This window comes from Lactuca serriola, chromosome 2 (genome assembly GCF_051521515.1).
Source record: "Lactuca serriola cultivar US96UC23 chromosome 2, Lser_US96UC23_V15, whole genome shotgun sequence".
NCBI classification, from domain to species: Eukaryota; Viridiplantae; Streptophyta; class Magnoliopsida; order Asterales; family Asteraceae; genus Lactuca; species Lactuca serriola.
Window position 1 is genome coordinate 151,389,873 of NC_136409.1, and position 15,328 is coordinate 151,405,200.

General features: G+C 33.1%; 2 protein-coding genes across 2 annotated transcripts; both read right to left on the reverse strand.

Annotated features, from left to right (window-relative positions):
* Positions 1–1,092: 1,092 nt before the first annotated feature.
* On the reverse strand, positions 1,093–5,696 carry LOC145087022 (mitochondrial Rho GTPase 1-like). The gene is made up of 14 exons (XM_079024915.1): positions 5,360–5,696; positions 5,053–5,185; positions 4,193–4,342; positions 3,911–4,087; positions 3,564–3,815; positions 3,418–3,486; positions 3,290–3,345; positions 2,788–2,869; positions 2,496–2,707; positions 2,333–2,408; positions 1,983–2,095; positions 1,730–1,880; positions 1,451–1,637; positions 1,093–1,370 (listed from the first exon to the last, which is right to left on the reverse strand). The coding sequence occupies exons 1-14, from the start codon at positions 5,566–5,568 to the stop codon at positions 1,297–1,299; spliced, it is 1,941 nt and encodes a 646-aa protein (XP_078881041.1). The 5' UTR covers positions 5,569–5,696; the 3' UTR covers positions 1,093–1,296.
* A 4,226-nt stretch (positions 5,697–9,922) lies between these two features.
* Positions 9,923–13,649, reverse strand: LOC145087023 (phenylalanyl-tRNA synthetase, putative / phenylalanine-tRNA ligase). Its single transcript, XM_079024918.1, has 18 exons — positions 13,300–13,649; positions 12,950–13,072; positions 12,773–12,865; positions 12,634–12,690; positions 12,492–12,547; positions 12,310–12,402; positions 12,107–12,197; positions 11,950–11,987; positions 11,834–11,872; positions 11,644–11,720; positions 11,485–11,569; positions 11,296–11,392; positions 11,106–11,202; positions 10,925–10,996; positions 10,570–10,636; positions 10,353–10,478; positions 10,191–10,245; positions 9,923–10,101 (listed from the first exon to the last, which is right to left on the reverse strand). Exons 1-18 carry the CDS (start codon positions 13,444–13,446, stop codon positions 10,048–10,050), a joined length of 1,467 nt encoding a protein of 488 aa, XP_078881044.1. The 5' UTR covers positions 13,447–13,649; the 3' UTR covers positions 9,923–10,047.
* Between the last annotated feature and the right edge of the window lie 1,679 nt (positions 13,650–15,328).

Here is a 15,328-nt window from a genome sequence, read left to right on the forward strand (position 1 = left end):
ATAAGAGATTTAAATTTAAAGATAGTTGCAAGAGTAAAATGCAATAAGATTGAATATCGATTGATTGAATTGGACTATAAGTTCGGGGTTAATAAAAAGAAAATGTTTTTATAGTTATTTTTTCATTAAGGCTATGTTTGACGCATAGCTAGTTTATTTTTTGAGTTTTTTTATGTTGTCGTGTTTGGTAAGCCAAAAAGTAGCTTATAAGTTAGTTTTTTGAAAAGCGACTTAGACTAACTTTTTAAGAGCTTTTTTAAAAAATTTCAAATACATCCCCCTTAATTAATTATAGAAACACATATTATTACATGTCATTTTATTTAATTTTATATATTTCAGCTAGATGTTTTTTTATCAACTAGTTTTTCAGTTAACAGTCAGTTTTTCAGCTAGTACGCCAAACGTAGCCTAAAATTTAGAAGAATACTCTTACTTGTCCTTAGGGGTGCAAACGAGTCGAGTCGAGCCCGAGCCTGGTCAGGCTCGGCTCGGGCTCATTTAAGTTATACAAGGCTTGAACTCGAGCTCGACTCGATTCGAGCTTCTTGTATTAAGCTCGGATCGAGCTTGTAAATAATTATACAAGCTCGACTCGGGCCCGGGCTCGGCTCGATTTTTGTCTGACGTGTCTAAATAAGCTTAAGCTCGGCTCGAGCTCGTTAAGAAGTTTGTTTACTAATACCCTAAATCCCTAATCCCCAAATATGTTTTTATTTTAATATATAAAAATAATAATAGATTATTTTATATAAAGACTCGTTTAGGCTCGCGAGCCTAATCGAGCTTAGTGACAGGCTCGAGCTCGTTTAATAAACAAGCTTAATATTAAGCATGAGCTCGGCTCAGGTTCGTTTAAAATCAGTTTCGATTCAAGCTTTTAACGATTTGATCTCGAGTAGCTCACGAGTAGTTTGGCTCGTTTGCACCCCTACTTGTCCTAGACAGAAATATTTTGTTTTGTTTTTTAAATCATCAACTGGAGATGTTGGTTTGTTGGATGTTATTATTGTTTTTGAAATCAAGGAAGCGGTTCGGGATTGGGGTGGTGAACCAGAAATCACATTGCCAAACATGACAAACACCACCACCAGCAAAAAAAATTTAGGACCATCTCAACAAGTCACAAACAGATCTACCATCACATTCTTTACACATCTATGAAAACAGAAATATATTAATAAAAAATTAAAAAAAAAAAACACAACTCAAATCCAAAGTCAGTCAGTATGTGATTTAAACTTGTAGAGCACGAGCTGAACAGTCCTTTATGTGTTGTAGTGAGCATCATTTCCTCTAACCCGAAGCATTCTTCCTTGTAGCATAAACCCGGTATGCAGCTAGCCCAACAATTCCAACCGCAGCTCCCACTTCAAACACAATACATATATCAATTATTAACTTTTTTTTTTGACTTAACACGAAAAGAAGTTTATACAGACAACATTACCTGAAACAACCATAAGGGAACGATTAAGAAGCCTGTGATAATGTTTTCGAGTTTTCCCAGCTTCAGTTTCTGGAATGCTCAAATGAGGATGTTCAGCTGCTCTCACAATTCTTCTGTATACATTATTAAAGTCTCCCAATCTTGTGCTTATAGGTATAGGAGCCTCTATTCCCATATCTTGGCTCACCTACAAAACCAAATACAAAAAAATAGTCTTTCTTTTTAAATTTATTACATAAAGAATGAGTTAATAGAGAAGGATGTTAGTATGTGTTATACCCTTGTTGAATCTTGTATTGCGGTTGGATAAGGTTCCAGGTCATCCTTAGCTGCAACAATAAGACAAGGAACCTCGTACCCTGTAGATTCCCCGTGGCTGGCTACTTGAACAAGCAATTCTGTTGCTTTTGTCCATGATGCCTCGCTTGAACTAGATGGAAAAGGAGGAAAATAAGACAAAAATGCCCCTGTTTTTTGAATTTAAAAAAAAAAAAAAAAAAAAAAGGAAAATACAGAATAACAGAAAAGTTACCTGTCATGAACAAAAACTGCTATGTCACAGGCTGCCAAAGCATCTTTATGAATCAGCAACTTTCCAACTGCATCTTCGGGTATCTCTCGCAAAATCAATGTTTTTCTAGTTCCCTGTAAATAATGGAAAAATAAATAGAGGAAATTACATCTTTGGTCCCTGAGTATAGCTGATTTATGCAATTTTGGTCCCAAAAATAGTCATTTTACTTGGCCGATGGACCAAAAACGTTACAAAAATTTCAAATCAAAATCAAAATTGCAAGAGAAAACATTTTAAACCACAAGTGAAAAATTCAGCTATACTCGGGAACCAAAAATGTGATTTACTCAAAAAAAAAATATACTTACATCCGGCTGATCAACAATATTAACAGTATAGCGTTCCTCGGTGGCTGGAGTTGGAGTATAAACTTCAGTAAACGGTCTGTGTGAAGAAAAAAAAAGAAGATAATATTATGAGAATCAATAAAAAAACACAAACAAGTTTATTTTACTTGGTTAAAATAAAAACCTTCCAACAAAAGCATGCAACAAAGTAGATTTTCCGGCCTCTTTTGGTCCAAAAACAAAGCACTGGAAAACATTTCTGTCTGTCTGTTGTTTCTTGCGGTCAACTCTTCTTCTTCGGGTAAGTTTGACTGCAGAAGAAGGATCACCAGCATATCCAATGTATATCAGGTTCTCAACACTAATAACAGGGTTTAGAAATGTCATAAGAGCCCACTGCATAAATTTTCAGCAAAAATCATTTAAAAAATCACCAGATATGTAAAATTTAATTAGTAAAATAATTATATATATACCTTTGATAAAAACCCATCGAGTGATAACCCTCCCAATGCATTTCTCTCTGCTGCAACTGCAAATGGAGCTTCACTCCAAGGACTGCATTGTAATTTTGCAAATTCAAATTTTGAATGTGAAAAGATAAATGCATATAGATCATTGATTCCCTCTCATTTAAAAAGATAAAGAAGAGAGTAAGTTACAACAATGATCCCCGTGTTTTATGATTTTAACTATGTTTAGTCCAAATTTGAAACATTTTCTCAATTTCGCTCCTTATTTCAAGGTTTCATATCATTTTTGGTCCTTAGTTCAAAGTTTCATATCAGTTTTGGTCCTTATTTCAAAGTTCCATGGACCAATATCAATATGAAACTTTGTGATAAAAAACCAAAACTGAAAAACGTTTCAAATTTGGACTAAACACGGTAAAAATAAAAAGCACAGGGACCATTTATGTAGCTTACACAAAACAACAAAAACAGTGGAATCATGTAACTTTAAAAACAATTACAGTACCTTTCCGGTGCAGTAGAAAAAACATCCTCTAGCTCATGTGCATTAAGTGCCCCATCCTGATATTAAAAAAAATAAACATTTTCAATTTAATGAAATATTCAAATAAAGAAAAAGATTCAAGAACATACACCATCGATGTCAAACAAGGTAAAAACTCCTTTCAGAAATTCCAAAGCTTCACTCGTCAGCTCCACACTCTACAAAATACAAAAAACAATAATATTATATTATATTATTGCTAGAACATAAATTATTTTATTTAAAAAATATTTACCTGATCAGGGGTTCTTTTAATTGGAGGGAGAAGCTGATCATCGGAAAGTCTTATATCATTATTGTAACCAAATTTTCTTAAAACAGTCCATGTTGTCTCTAATCGACCTTTTTCAATAAATAATGCATGAAGAAAAAGGAAGCCTGTTAATGTAAGCCCATTTTCATTAACTCCTTCCGGAAGCTTCTCTTGTACTACTCTTTTTACACCCACTATTTCTGAAGGTTGCAATGGTGCATTAAAACATTTCACCTATTCAAAATCATACAAAAATAGGAAACAAATTAAACAACCATACATAGATAATTTAATATTGTAACATATAAAAAGTATAAATATAATATAACCTGAAAATCATTCAACTCTGCATCACTTAAAGCTCCATCTCTATCATTATCACAAAGAATAAATATTCTTTTTAAAGCCCTAACACATCGGGGTTTCAATGTTTGTGCTTCTTGATCAAATAGTGGAGCAGTTGGATGAAGAACGGCTTTCTGGGCGTAGTAGAAAACCTCTGGGATCTGAAAAAAGAGGAAAAAACATTAAAAGTTAATAACTTTATAATAGTACAAACAAAAATGTAGATGCGAAAAAAGGTTTAAAAAAAAAGGTGTTATGTGTCTTACTTGAATATGTTTGTAGGCTGAACATTCGATACATGTTTCAATTTCACGAAACTGTTGCATGATGGGTGACATCACTTGTTCCAAACTAACTGGTTGTTGTTCATCCCTTAGATCCAACTTACAACCTGCTACTATCACAGGAACTTTAACCTGTATATGTTGTTTAAGGTTCATATTAGTTAAGATTTAAGAAACATTTTCTTGCAAATAAGGGATGTTTTCACGAATGTGAAGGTGTTAACATAACATACTAAATATAGAACTTTTTTCCTCTTTTATTTTATATATCAGATATTAGATGTCTATATAGTAAGGCAGTATCCGGATTATTCTTTTTGGTATCTCCTTTACAGTATTGGTTGTTTTTCCTTTATACAAATAAAAGAGCTCCCACAATCACATCAAAGCTTGAAAAAAGAAAACCACTCCTACAAGGTTATTACGACATGTTTGTTGTGATTAAATGATAAACCTTGCATCTATCTCCAAGAAAAGGAATCTATATTCGTGCACATGAATGTTACACCATTAAACATGCTTGAAAGCTCACCTTATAGCAAAATGTTGTGTGCATGCCTATGATTATGATTCTTGATTCATGTTGAAGTAACAACAGTTCCATTCAAGGAGATTGTTAAAAAGATGTGTATAACATATTTCCAGTTGTGTTCTAATGTAATTACAATGTTACAATTAACCCATCAAGCAATTACTACTATTCCCTTTAATCTATATTTCCATGAGAGGAAAACTCTTATCAAGGTTGATCCCCAATTCACCACTAATACAAGAAAACAACCTATAAATGTTCTACAATGTGATAAAAAGGTTAAAGATTTGTTAATGTATTTTCTAGTTACCTCTAATCTTCGAAGTTCAGGAAGCCAGAAAGTACTCAATCGATCAAGTGTAGCAGGCTGATCACAAGCATAGGTGAGGACAACAGCATCAGCTCTCTTCAGTTCATCAGCAAGTTTGCCTCTATTCTCCAAACTGGAATAACAAAAAAAACTCATAACCATATCCAAACATCATCTCCTAAAACAAGTTTCATTGCATCGGATTATTCAATAGCATGTAATCACTTTCAATCGCACATCAATTCCATAAAAATTACTGCTTTCCCCATACAGAATGTGTCTTTGGTTGAAATAGAACGGAGAATACCTGGACGACGTATCAATGACTGTAACGGGGACACGATCAGGGAACATATCTTCCGGCAACCTGGTAGGGGGCAACACCGGAGGAACATTTGCAGGAAAAGCCTCCGCAGCAGCAGTGATAATCAAGCTGGACTTACCGGTGCCACGATCACCGGCAACAACGATCCGAACGCCGTTCGTGGAGTTGGCAGCAGATGCGCCTCCCGCCATTGACACAATCAAATTTTTAGAACAGCTCCAAATCGTTATACAGATTGATCTTGGTGAGAAAGTTGCGGTGAAAGGGCTCAAAGAAGTGTTGTCGCTTAAGGGTTTTTGTTAGAAGATTCAAGATTATGCCTTTTTGCTTTATTAAGACCCCAAGGGTTTATACTTTATACGTGAAGCTTCGTTTTTTTCTTTTTGTTTATTTCCATATTTCATCTATTCATCCTTAAAATAAAAAATCTTTTTATACAAGAAACATAAATCAAGACTTTTCTGGATACAAAAGTAATATTTAGTTATAGTTTCTAATGATTCTTTAAAATCTAGTTATTTATGTTATATATCTTGCTTTTACTTTTTATCTCATTACCAATATAGAAAGTTATGTGACTCATTACTCTTATAAATCAAAAAGGGTTTAAATCAAAATTTGATGTAATAGGATGTTCGCAAATGTTTAGAAAGCTTAGACGTATATGATGACTTTTTAAATAGTTTGAAATGTTTATATAGTGATCAAATAAGGTTGAAATGAAACCGAAACTATCAGACAGCGTATAAAATGTTTCGATAGTTATTTCTAAAGGCAATCACAACCTAGTTTGACAACTCTGCAAGCATCAACAAGATCATCTTCTTCAACATCGTAATGACAATACAATTACATTTGATCTTATAAAACACCATACATTTTCGCTATTTTACAAACTAATGAAAACATTTAAACCAATTAATGTAACAAACTTATTATTTTCACATTATGTAAAATTTAACCGTTTCATACAAAAATTCAACCTTTCACACTTGGTGAGAAAATTAATTGTGTGTTACATTAAATTGTTAAAATATATACTGCATAAATTATTAAATATGGTAATACATCTTGCAAAAAGATTATAAATAACCCCTAAAATGTATATTCATATATTATACGAAGATTCTATAAAATCAAAGATATCAACGTAAGAATAAAAATCGAACCGAAAACCCTTTGATACAGCAAATACGTTACCCACAAACTTTTTCATTCATATATTTGCCTTATGATATAGTAAATACATTCATATGGAAACCTAATGAGCTCCTAAAGTGGAATTTTATTCATTTTCTTTCTATAAATAGATTATCATTTAAGAATTCCAATGATATGTCAAATTATTAAAATTTTAAGAATTTTAAAGAAAGGTTCCTCATGAATCGACTTTAGCAGTTGACAGGTTAAATTATTTTGTCCAAAATCGAGATAATTATCGTTAATAAGTCGAGGTAAAAATTATTGTAAATCTACAAGAGAAAACTTCTATCGAAGAATAATGTTTGTGGGTTCATGCATTTAAATATTAAAGTATCATTATTGAAAAGCAATACAGTATTTAATAAAACACTCGAATGTCAATAAATATGCATATAAATATTTTTCATTTTTGGGTCATGCATATTGCGTACTAGCACATGGTTAACATGAAAATAAGCTTCGTCAATAAATGAAATAGCTCACAAAAATAGAGGGACGAGCGCATTATTATCCAGTGTTTAATCAAGTTTAACTTAAGAAAAAAAAAACCTTGGTCTTTTTAAGAGGTAGTTGGATGTAGGTTGTGATTGTGAATATATGATTATATGATATTGAGTAATCGTTAGATACAAGTATTGATTCTTATAAGGTTGTAAGATATGGTAAGGATAGATGTTACTCCCAACTTATTTCTAATTATCATATTTTTATGTCCAAAAAATTTTAACCGTATTTCCACCTCAGTATTCATATTTTCTCTATTTCCATCGTCATCTCTTGTTTTATATTTATCAGTCATTCATTCAAGGTTTTACATAACATAGTTATCCTAACCATCATTTGTAAATTTTTCTCTTTAAGACCTTTTGATATACGGAACATAAAGGGTCTCTTGGACCGTGGCTCGTGCACACATGAGCCTTCATGGTTTGTAGTTGTCGTGCTCAATTGTGTTGCCCACCACGAAAATAAACAACCAATGGGAGTGGGGGTTTTCATTTTGATCGTTGAAGGGTCCTTCAACGGCTAATTTTCAAAAATAGAATATATTTTTTTAAACACAAATTTTACCTATAAAAACCATACTATACATCCAGATTTATTTACACCATTTTTTTCTTTCTCAATACACACAACATTTTTACAACCAAAAAACATGGATCCCAACCAAAATACCCCCTAAACTTTAGGAATCACAAACCGATAACTCTTTTGTGTTAGATACAACCTCTCGTCAATTCCCGGCCATGGAATCACCTCAAGGTGGTTTTGTCAATTTGCTTCAAACTTGTTCCTTTATCCAACAAACACCACTTTTTCAACAACAATTCCAACTTTTTCCGACTTTTCAAAAACAATTTCAACAATTCCAACAACAATTTCATCCACAATCGTTACAACCACCACCTTCACAATCACAACCACCTTATTCGTCGGATTTTGTTTCTGAACACAACATTCCCCACCACTACCTCAACCAAAAAATCAAAAAGGGAAAAACCCGGCCCTCCCCACTAGCCAAGAAAGGGTACCATGTACAAAAGAGGAAGAAGAAAAGCTAGCGGATGCGTGGGTTTCAGCTTTCCAATACCCAGTTGAAGGAGATAATCAAACCTTCAATTGTTTTTGGGAGAAAGTTCGAAACGTTTTTTGTGCATTAACGGGAAGTGAAAGTCGAAATCTCAATCAAATTAGCTCCAAGTGGCGTGATATTCGACTAAAATGCACCGAATTTGGAGGAGTTTACAACAACCTCCAAAACATACGCAAAAGTTGGTCAAATGATTTTGATGTCTTCAACACGGGCTTGGATCAATTTGGAAAAACAACGTCAACCCGCAAAACTTTTCCGTATGTGAAACCGTGGTTAAAATTGAAAGATGCTCCACAATGGAAAGAGCAAACGGAAGGAGCTTCACAAACCTCTTCAGTTTCAAAGTGTTCAAGAAACTTGGATGCAACTTCCCAACAATTGGACGGATGAACACACATCGACATAAACAATGATCCACTCGATCTTGAAGACGGGCGAACTCTTCGTCGGCCGGTTGGAAGAAATAAAGCAAAAAAACAGGTTTATTGGCTTCGGGTTCTAGTGTTATCGGTCATTTTGGAGAGAAATTTGATCGATATGTCCACATTCAAGAAAACAAGGCGGAGATATTGATTCGGGTGGAACAAAAAATGATAAAAGCACAAACATCATTCCAAGAGGCGCAAACGACGCTTCAAACAAAAAACCAGCATATAGATTTTGAAGATGAAAGCAGACGATCTCGAAGGTGAAGATTTGAAGATTTTTCTCACGATGAAAGTGTCAGTTTGAGCCCAATATAGAATAGGGGGTAGTTTTTTTAGTTACGTTTGGTATTTTTAGGTGTTTTATTTTTATTATTATTTTTACTTTTTTATTTTAATTAATGTAATTTTTTAGATGTAATGTGATATTTTAATTTAATGAAAAACTAGTATTAAAAAAAATATATGTTTTTATATATTTTTGAATTAAATGGTAGGTATTACATGGTTAGTAGTAGGAGTGTGGTGATGATATGACAATCACAACTATAGTGATTAGTTATGGGTATAACCGAGAGCCTAATTTCAAAAGACCACTTCACTCATATAATCATCTTGTGATCGTCGTCCACAGGGTAGCTTTGTCATTTACTTTCCTTTACATGAGATCATAAAGATCAAGTGATTGACACTTTCGTTTGGATGTAGTACATGCTCCCCAAGACGTACTTCCACTTATTCATTATTATGTATCTTGCTGAAATTGCACTCAAGGTGTTCCATCTTGATTGTATATATTTGCAACCCTTTTTCTTTCATATGCATGTCCCGACTTGTTTCACGATGCAATCTTGATCCCGGGTAGCCCTTACCACCCTCTATTTGAGAATTTTTTTGGTATATTGCAATTTTTTCGAAATACTACCCCTAAAATTACATGTGCTACCCAGTACCCCTAATATTTGTTATAAATCCACCATTGATTGCAACCTCCTCTCCAACCGTCTCTCCTATACATGGTGTATGCCACAAACCAATAGGGATTTTTATATGTTGTCTATTTAAAGAAGCCACTCAACCAAAAACAGGTAATCAGCTATAAGAAGCGTTGATGTAAAATATAATGTTGGGATACATTTGTCTATTTAAGTTGTAATAATCATTTCTGACCTAGTGTGTCCTCACTAATTCAATTTAGTCAAAAAGAAACACCACCACCTTACACAAAGAGTGTTTGGTTGCTGTAGCATAAAGTCAACTGAAACAAATAAGTTGGGATTACAAAAAAAAATTGTGTCGTATACCCAATTTCATAATAAAGACTAAAAAAAACTAGTATAGTAAATTTGACCATTCAACGTCTTCAACAAAATCAAAGCAACAAGCAAACAACCAAAACAATCATAAACATGGGTATCGTGTACATAAATTAGTAGTATATAGAACTCTTAATTCAGACCAATCCGGCATATTGGGTTGCTCTTAATCAGACCAAGGTCCACCTGTAAATAACACAAATGAAAACCAGATCAAGCTTTTAAATCTGTAGAAATTTATTTTTTTTAATGATTTATAAAGAAATTACACATACCTTGTGCCCAAAGAGATCTCTAATGTTATCAATTCCATAAAGTATCATAGTTGGCCTGTGAAATGGATTTATATATAATGTTTATAAAGATCAACAATGCATAAAACTTTGAGAAATCATGTTTTTTTTTAAAAAAAAAAGACAGTATATATTTACACATACCTTTCTAAAGAAAGACCCCAAGCAATAACTCTAACATCCTCAGGAAATCCCATAGGAAGCAACATTTCAGGTCTAAACATCCCAGAATTTCCAATTTCAACCCATTTCTTGAATCCTTCATGATAACTGCAACAATAGATAGTAAAAAATTCTTCATATAAAAATAAAAAAATTATTCAAGTTATTAATTGAAATACAAATTATGATTATTTCTTACCCAAATATTTCCATGCTGGGTTCAGTGTATGGATTGTATGCAGGTTTGAAACGCAACTTGGACATTCCTGTATCGATAAAATATGTTTAGCTTTTTTTTGTATTATTTTAATTTACAAAATTTCTTTTTCAATATAAGCCAAAAATTTATTTTTAAAATAACTTCATGAAGTTTTATTATGTTTTTGTTTGGCATGCAGGAATGGAATGAGCCAACTTTATTTCACAAAAAAAGAAAACTAAACATAATAAAACTCGATTAAACCCCTAATAAGTTGTAATAAAATTAATATTTTTTGACACTAAAAATAAAATTGTAATATAATCATAATAATAACCAAAACAAGATGTGTTACCCAAACGGGAGAAAAAGTCATACAGCACACCCTGCAAATCCCCAAGAGTAAGCCCTCTATCACAAATTAGCCCTAAAACCAAAAATAAAACCAATGTTAATGATATTCATGATTTAATATTTATACCTACAAGAAATTAAAAAAAAATTGATATTTATTCACAAATGAGAAACAAATATACCTTCTATTTGATGAAACTCTGCAAGATGTGTCCTGTCAACAGCTTCATTTCTGAAAACCCGATCAACAGAATAGTACTTTTTTGCCTCAAAAGGTTTCTGAAAAATATATAACACTTGATAAATTTATATACACAAAGAAACTTCACAAAATAAAAAATATATAAAAATGAAATGATGTTGGAATAAAACCTGTGCAAGTGCATACAACATCCTTGATGAGACTGCAGTTGTGTGAGTTCTTAATAAGTTTTTATTTGCTTCTTCCCTTTTCCAATCATATCCATATCTACAAAAGAAATGTCACTATATTTATTAGATACAAATATTACTAATAATAGTAATAATAATAATAATAATATATTTTATAAGATGGAATACCCTCTTGATCCATGACCTCCAGACTCATGAATCTGCTTCACCCTCTCGACATAATCTTCCGGAAGAGTCTTTGTGATTGAAGGTTCTACATACGTGATTTGCCATGTCAGCATTAGAGTTTTAAAAATAAAAAACAAAAAAATAATAGTTTGAATATACCTCGTAAAAAGAAAGTGTCATGTGAATCACGTGCAGGGTGTTGTTGAGGTTGGAAAAGTGCATCAAAATTCCAGAAACTGTATTTTTTACAGAAAAAAATAAGAAATAAGAAACAGAATTGTGATTATAAATTATAAGTGATAAGAATTACCATACAAGAATCATTAGAAATGAAGAATATTAAAGCTACCTGCTTTCAACAAAATTGTTTGTTGGCATTTCCTCAAATCTGTAATCAAACAAAAAAAGTATTATAATTTATACACAGTATATAAAAAACTTATAGTTGATAATTGACATTATTACCCCATTTGAAGGAAAATCATCTGCATTTGCTGCCGAACCTGTAATGACTTAAATGTCAGATATAGCAATCTACTTTTGGTGAAAAAAAATTATACAAAATGAATATTAAATTATTAATAAATAGAAAATAGAATATGAGAAATTATTATTTTCTTGCCTTGAGCAGTGGATGGAGACAACCACCTTCAACTGGCAAACCTTTTGCACTGAAATTATATTCTTTAAACTGCATTTCCTTCCAATCACCCCTTGTAAACAAAAAAATAAATATGTGTGTCAATATTTATAAAGTTTGTTTTCTTTTTATATTCTTCTTACTATAAATGAGATTCAGTAATAGAATTTGGTATTCTTGAATACTTTTGAAGATTTTCTCGGGTTAAATCAGTGGCTGGTTTCCTTCTTTTGGGGGCATAATTTGGACCTTTTTTAACTGAGTAGCCTTTCCATATCCTGTAAAAAGCATATAGACATTCAAATTTAAATTGATGTAAAATTAAAGAGATATAAATTATAAAGAGGATGTCATAAAGAAATATTACTGTGGAGAAATTAGTTTTCTTCCCTTCAGAGCAGTAATATCCTCTTTGTTGAGAGTCTGAAATAAATTATAAGAATTTTAAATATTGAACTATAATTTCACAAGACAAAAAAATGTCTATCATAAAGTTATGTGATATGTACTTCTCCATCCTTTATCTTTACAAGCATAGCCTTCACATTATCATCAACATGTTCAACCTACATCATCAAAATCAAAAGTAATGAAGAATTAGTTTCTATTACATCAAGAACAAGAAAACTTATATGAGATTATATTTACCTTTCTAGAGACTTGTGACTTTCCCATTTCAAGCCATTTATTTCTATTTGCTTGTCTGCTACCTATTGCAAAAACTGAGTCTCCCAACTTCTTCTGCATATGAAAAAGAAATTCATTTAGTATATCTTCCAACATTGATGAACGACATAGAATGAAAACAGAATAACTTCATGTAACCTTAAGTTCTACTATTGAGATACCCTCAGGTGGAATTGCCATGAAAAGTTGGAATTCTGGAGATCCATTAGCAGCATAAGTTTTGCCTTCATCAGTAAGTTGCCATCTCTCTTTCTTGATATCCTATAAGCAAAATCATGTTCTAGTTTATATATGGGGAGATACAAATATGACCATTCATCACATCTATTGGATTATCCCAAACGTATTGGTTAAATCTAATTTTCATATTAGACTATACTTCGATGCAATTATAATGTAGGCATTTAGTCAGTTAGATATACAGAATTAGCTAATCGAGTTATATTGTAACCTGCATTTCTCTATTAGAAAAGGGATAAGAAACAGACCTGAGCTTCGACGAATCGAAAACCATTGAGACTCTTAATGACGTTGACAATCTCGTCATGACTGATTCCTTGTTCCTCAGCGAACACGCCTGAGTCTATTATCTGTTCGTTCTTTTCCAGAAATCCCAGTACTGCTTCTTCCGCCATCAATTTGCTTGTATATGACAATAGGTAACTTCTGTCGGATAGAGTAGAGCCCCGCTCTTTGCAAATGTTGTAGGTCGTCGACGGGAGACACCGTGCACGGCGGAGGCGTGATGCTTGTCGAGCACAGGGACAGGTAGAAAGGGTTTTGTCTTGCTTTTCTTCTAGTTTTCTTCAAAAACCCAAAATACTGCTTGGAAATTGGATCGACTTGAAGAACTGATGCCAATTACCAAACGCTACCGCAGAGCCTGGGCTTCAGTCTGATAAAAAAAAACATTGGCCCAAGTTGTATTTGTAAACAAAAAAACAATTACAAGATATGCTGGCCCATATTGACAAGCCATCTCTAAGACTATCCGGTGTGGCCACGTTACGGCCCGTTATTGTCTACGACTCTACACCTCAATGTCGTTAACATGGGGAACACCTTCCCCTTCTGCCGTTATGTGATGCTTCGTGGTGGTTATAACCAGCTACAACTTTCAAATTTTTGACCGTTCAAACAACCATATTACAAAAATAATAATAAATCTTTTACCTATAAATGCAAACAATATATACCAAATTCATTCACCTCACTTTTTCCTTTCTCTATATTTCATAAACTTTCAATGCTTCCAAAAAAAATGGAGATGTTTGATTTGTTCCACCCATGCAACGATGATGCCGATGACAATATCTTCGCCACTACAATGTATCAGTATTGTGCAAACATGCTACTACAACCAGATCCAACTCCTCTATTAACAAGGCGTGCAGCGTTAAACTGAGATCGCAAAGAAGGGCACAGACGTCTAGTTGGGAATTATTTTGTAAATAATTGTGTCTACCAGTCACGTGATTTCAAAAGAAAGTTCGTTTGCGAAAAAAAAAATTGTACGGTTAGTCAACGCCTTGGAAAGCATGTATTGTTTTTTTTTAATATTTGTAATTTATAAATATAGCTTTTACGTAATTTAAATACATTTTTTACCTATTAAATATACATTTAGGTATGAATTTTTTCAAATGAGATATAACGCTAAAGGTAAGCAATGATTCACAGTTGCAACAATTAAGCTTATGATTATGGGGGAGTCGTCTGATTCGATTCACGATTGTATGGGAATATCTAAGAGAACCGCAAGAGAGTTTGTATAGATTGGGGAGAGGTATTGTCGAAACCTTCTATAACATCCCAAAAATCAATGTAAAATTTTCATTTTTCAAAACCAACCAAAAACCATAAATGTTTACACAACATAGTTTCCAATGTGTCAAAATCACAAATCAGAGTATCTCAAAATCAAATCTCATAAAATCTAAAGGATGTGTACGATCAAGCTTTTGCCTTGACGCAATCATCAGAAGTAACTAAAACATAACACTTAAACTATAAGCCTAAGCTTAGTGAGTTTCTCCCAAAGTACCACCACATAAACATATAACACATAAAATCATGCATGTTGGGTCCAATCAGTCATATAACTGGAATACCCTTGGGTCCACAACCATCGAGCTGGATTACCCTCGGCTCAATCAGTCATCGGATTGGAATGCCAATATACAACGGTCCAATTAGTCATCGAACTGGAATACCCTCGGGTCCATGGCCATCGGGTTGGATTACCCCTGAGCCCACAACTCATGTTTGGATTGCTCCCGAGTTTGTTGACCTCCTCACAAAGCAATATTGCCTCAACACAACTGCACTATGTTGACATATGCAACATATAAACATAAACCCAACAAACAGATAATCATGCAGATCTAATATATCACTACAGCATAGCAACATCCTATATACCAAGATACGTAACAGCACAGCCAACCCAAGCTTCCTAAAACCAAGTAGAGACCAAACCATGTCAAAATATTCAATTCTACCCAAGTTTAACAAAAA

Excerpts from the sequence above, each read along its gene's own strand:
- LOC145087022 (XM_079024915.1), bottom strand. The coding sequence starts at position 5,568 with ATGGCGGGAGGCGCATCTGCTGCCAACTCCACGAACGGCGTTCGGATC. Across the intron at positions 3,487-3,563 it reads TTAAAAGAACCCCTGATCAG|AGTGTGGAGCTGACGAGTGA; the intron begins GTAAATATTTTT and ends TGTATTTTGTAG. Across the intron at positions 1,881-1,982 it reads GCAGTTTTTGTTCATGACAG|TTCAAGCGAGGCATCATGGA; the intron begins GTAACTTTTCTG and ends TTTTCCATCTAG.
- LOC145087023 (XM_079024918.1), bottom strand. The coding sequence starts at position 13,446 with ATGGCGGAAGAAGCAGTACTGGGATTTCTGGAAAAGAACGAACAGATA. Across the intron at positions 11,988-12,106 it reads GTCTCCATCCACTGCTCAAG|GTTCGGCAGCAAATGCAGAT; the intron begins GCAAGAAAATAA and ends AAGTCATTACAG. Across the intron at positions 10,246-10,352 it reads TGGGGTCTTTCTTTAGAAAG|GCCAACTATGATACTTTATG; the intron begins GTATGTGTAAAT and ends TCCATTTCACAG.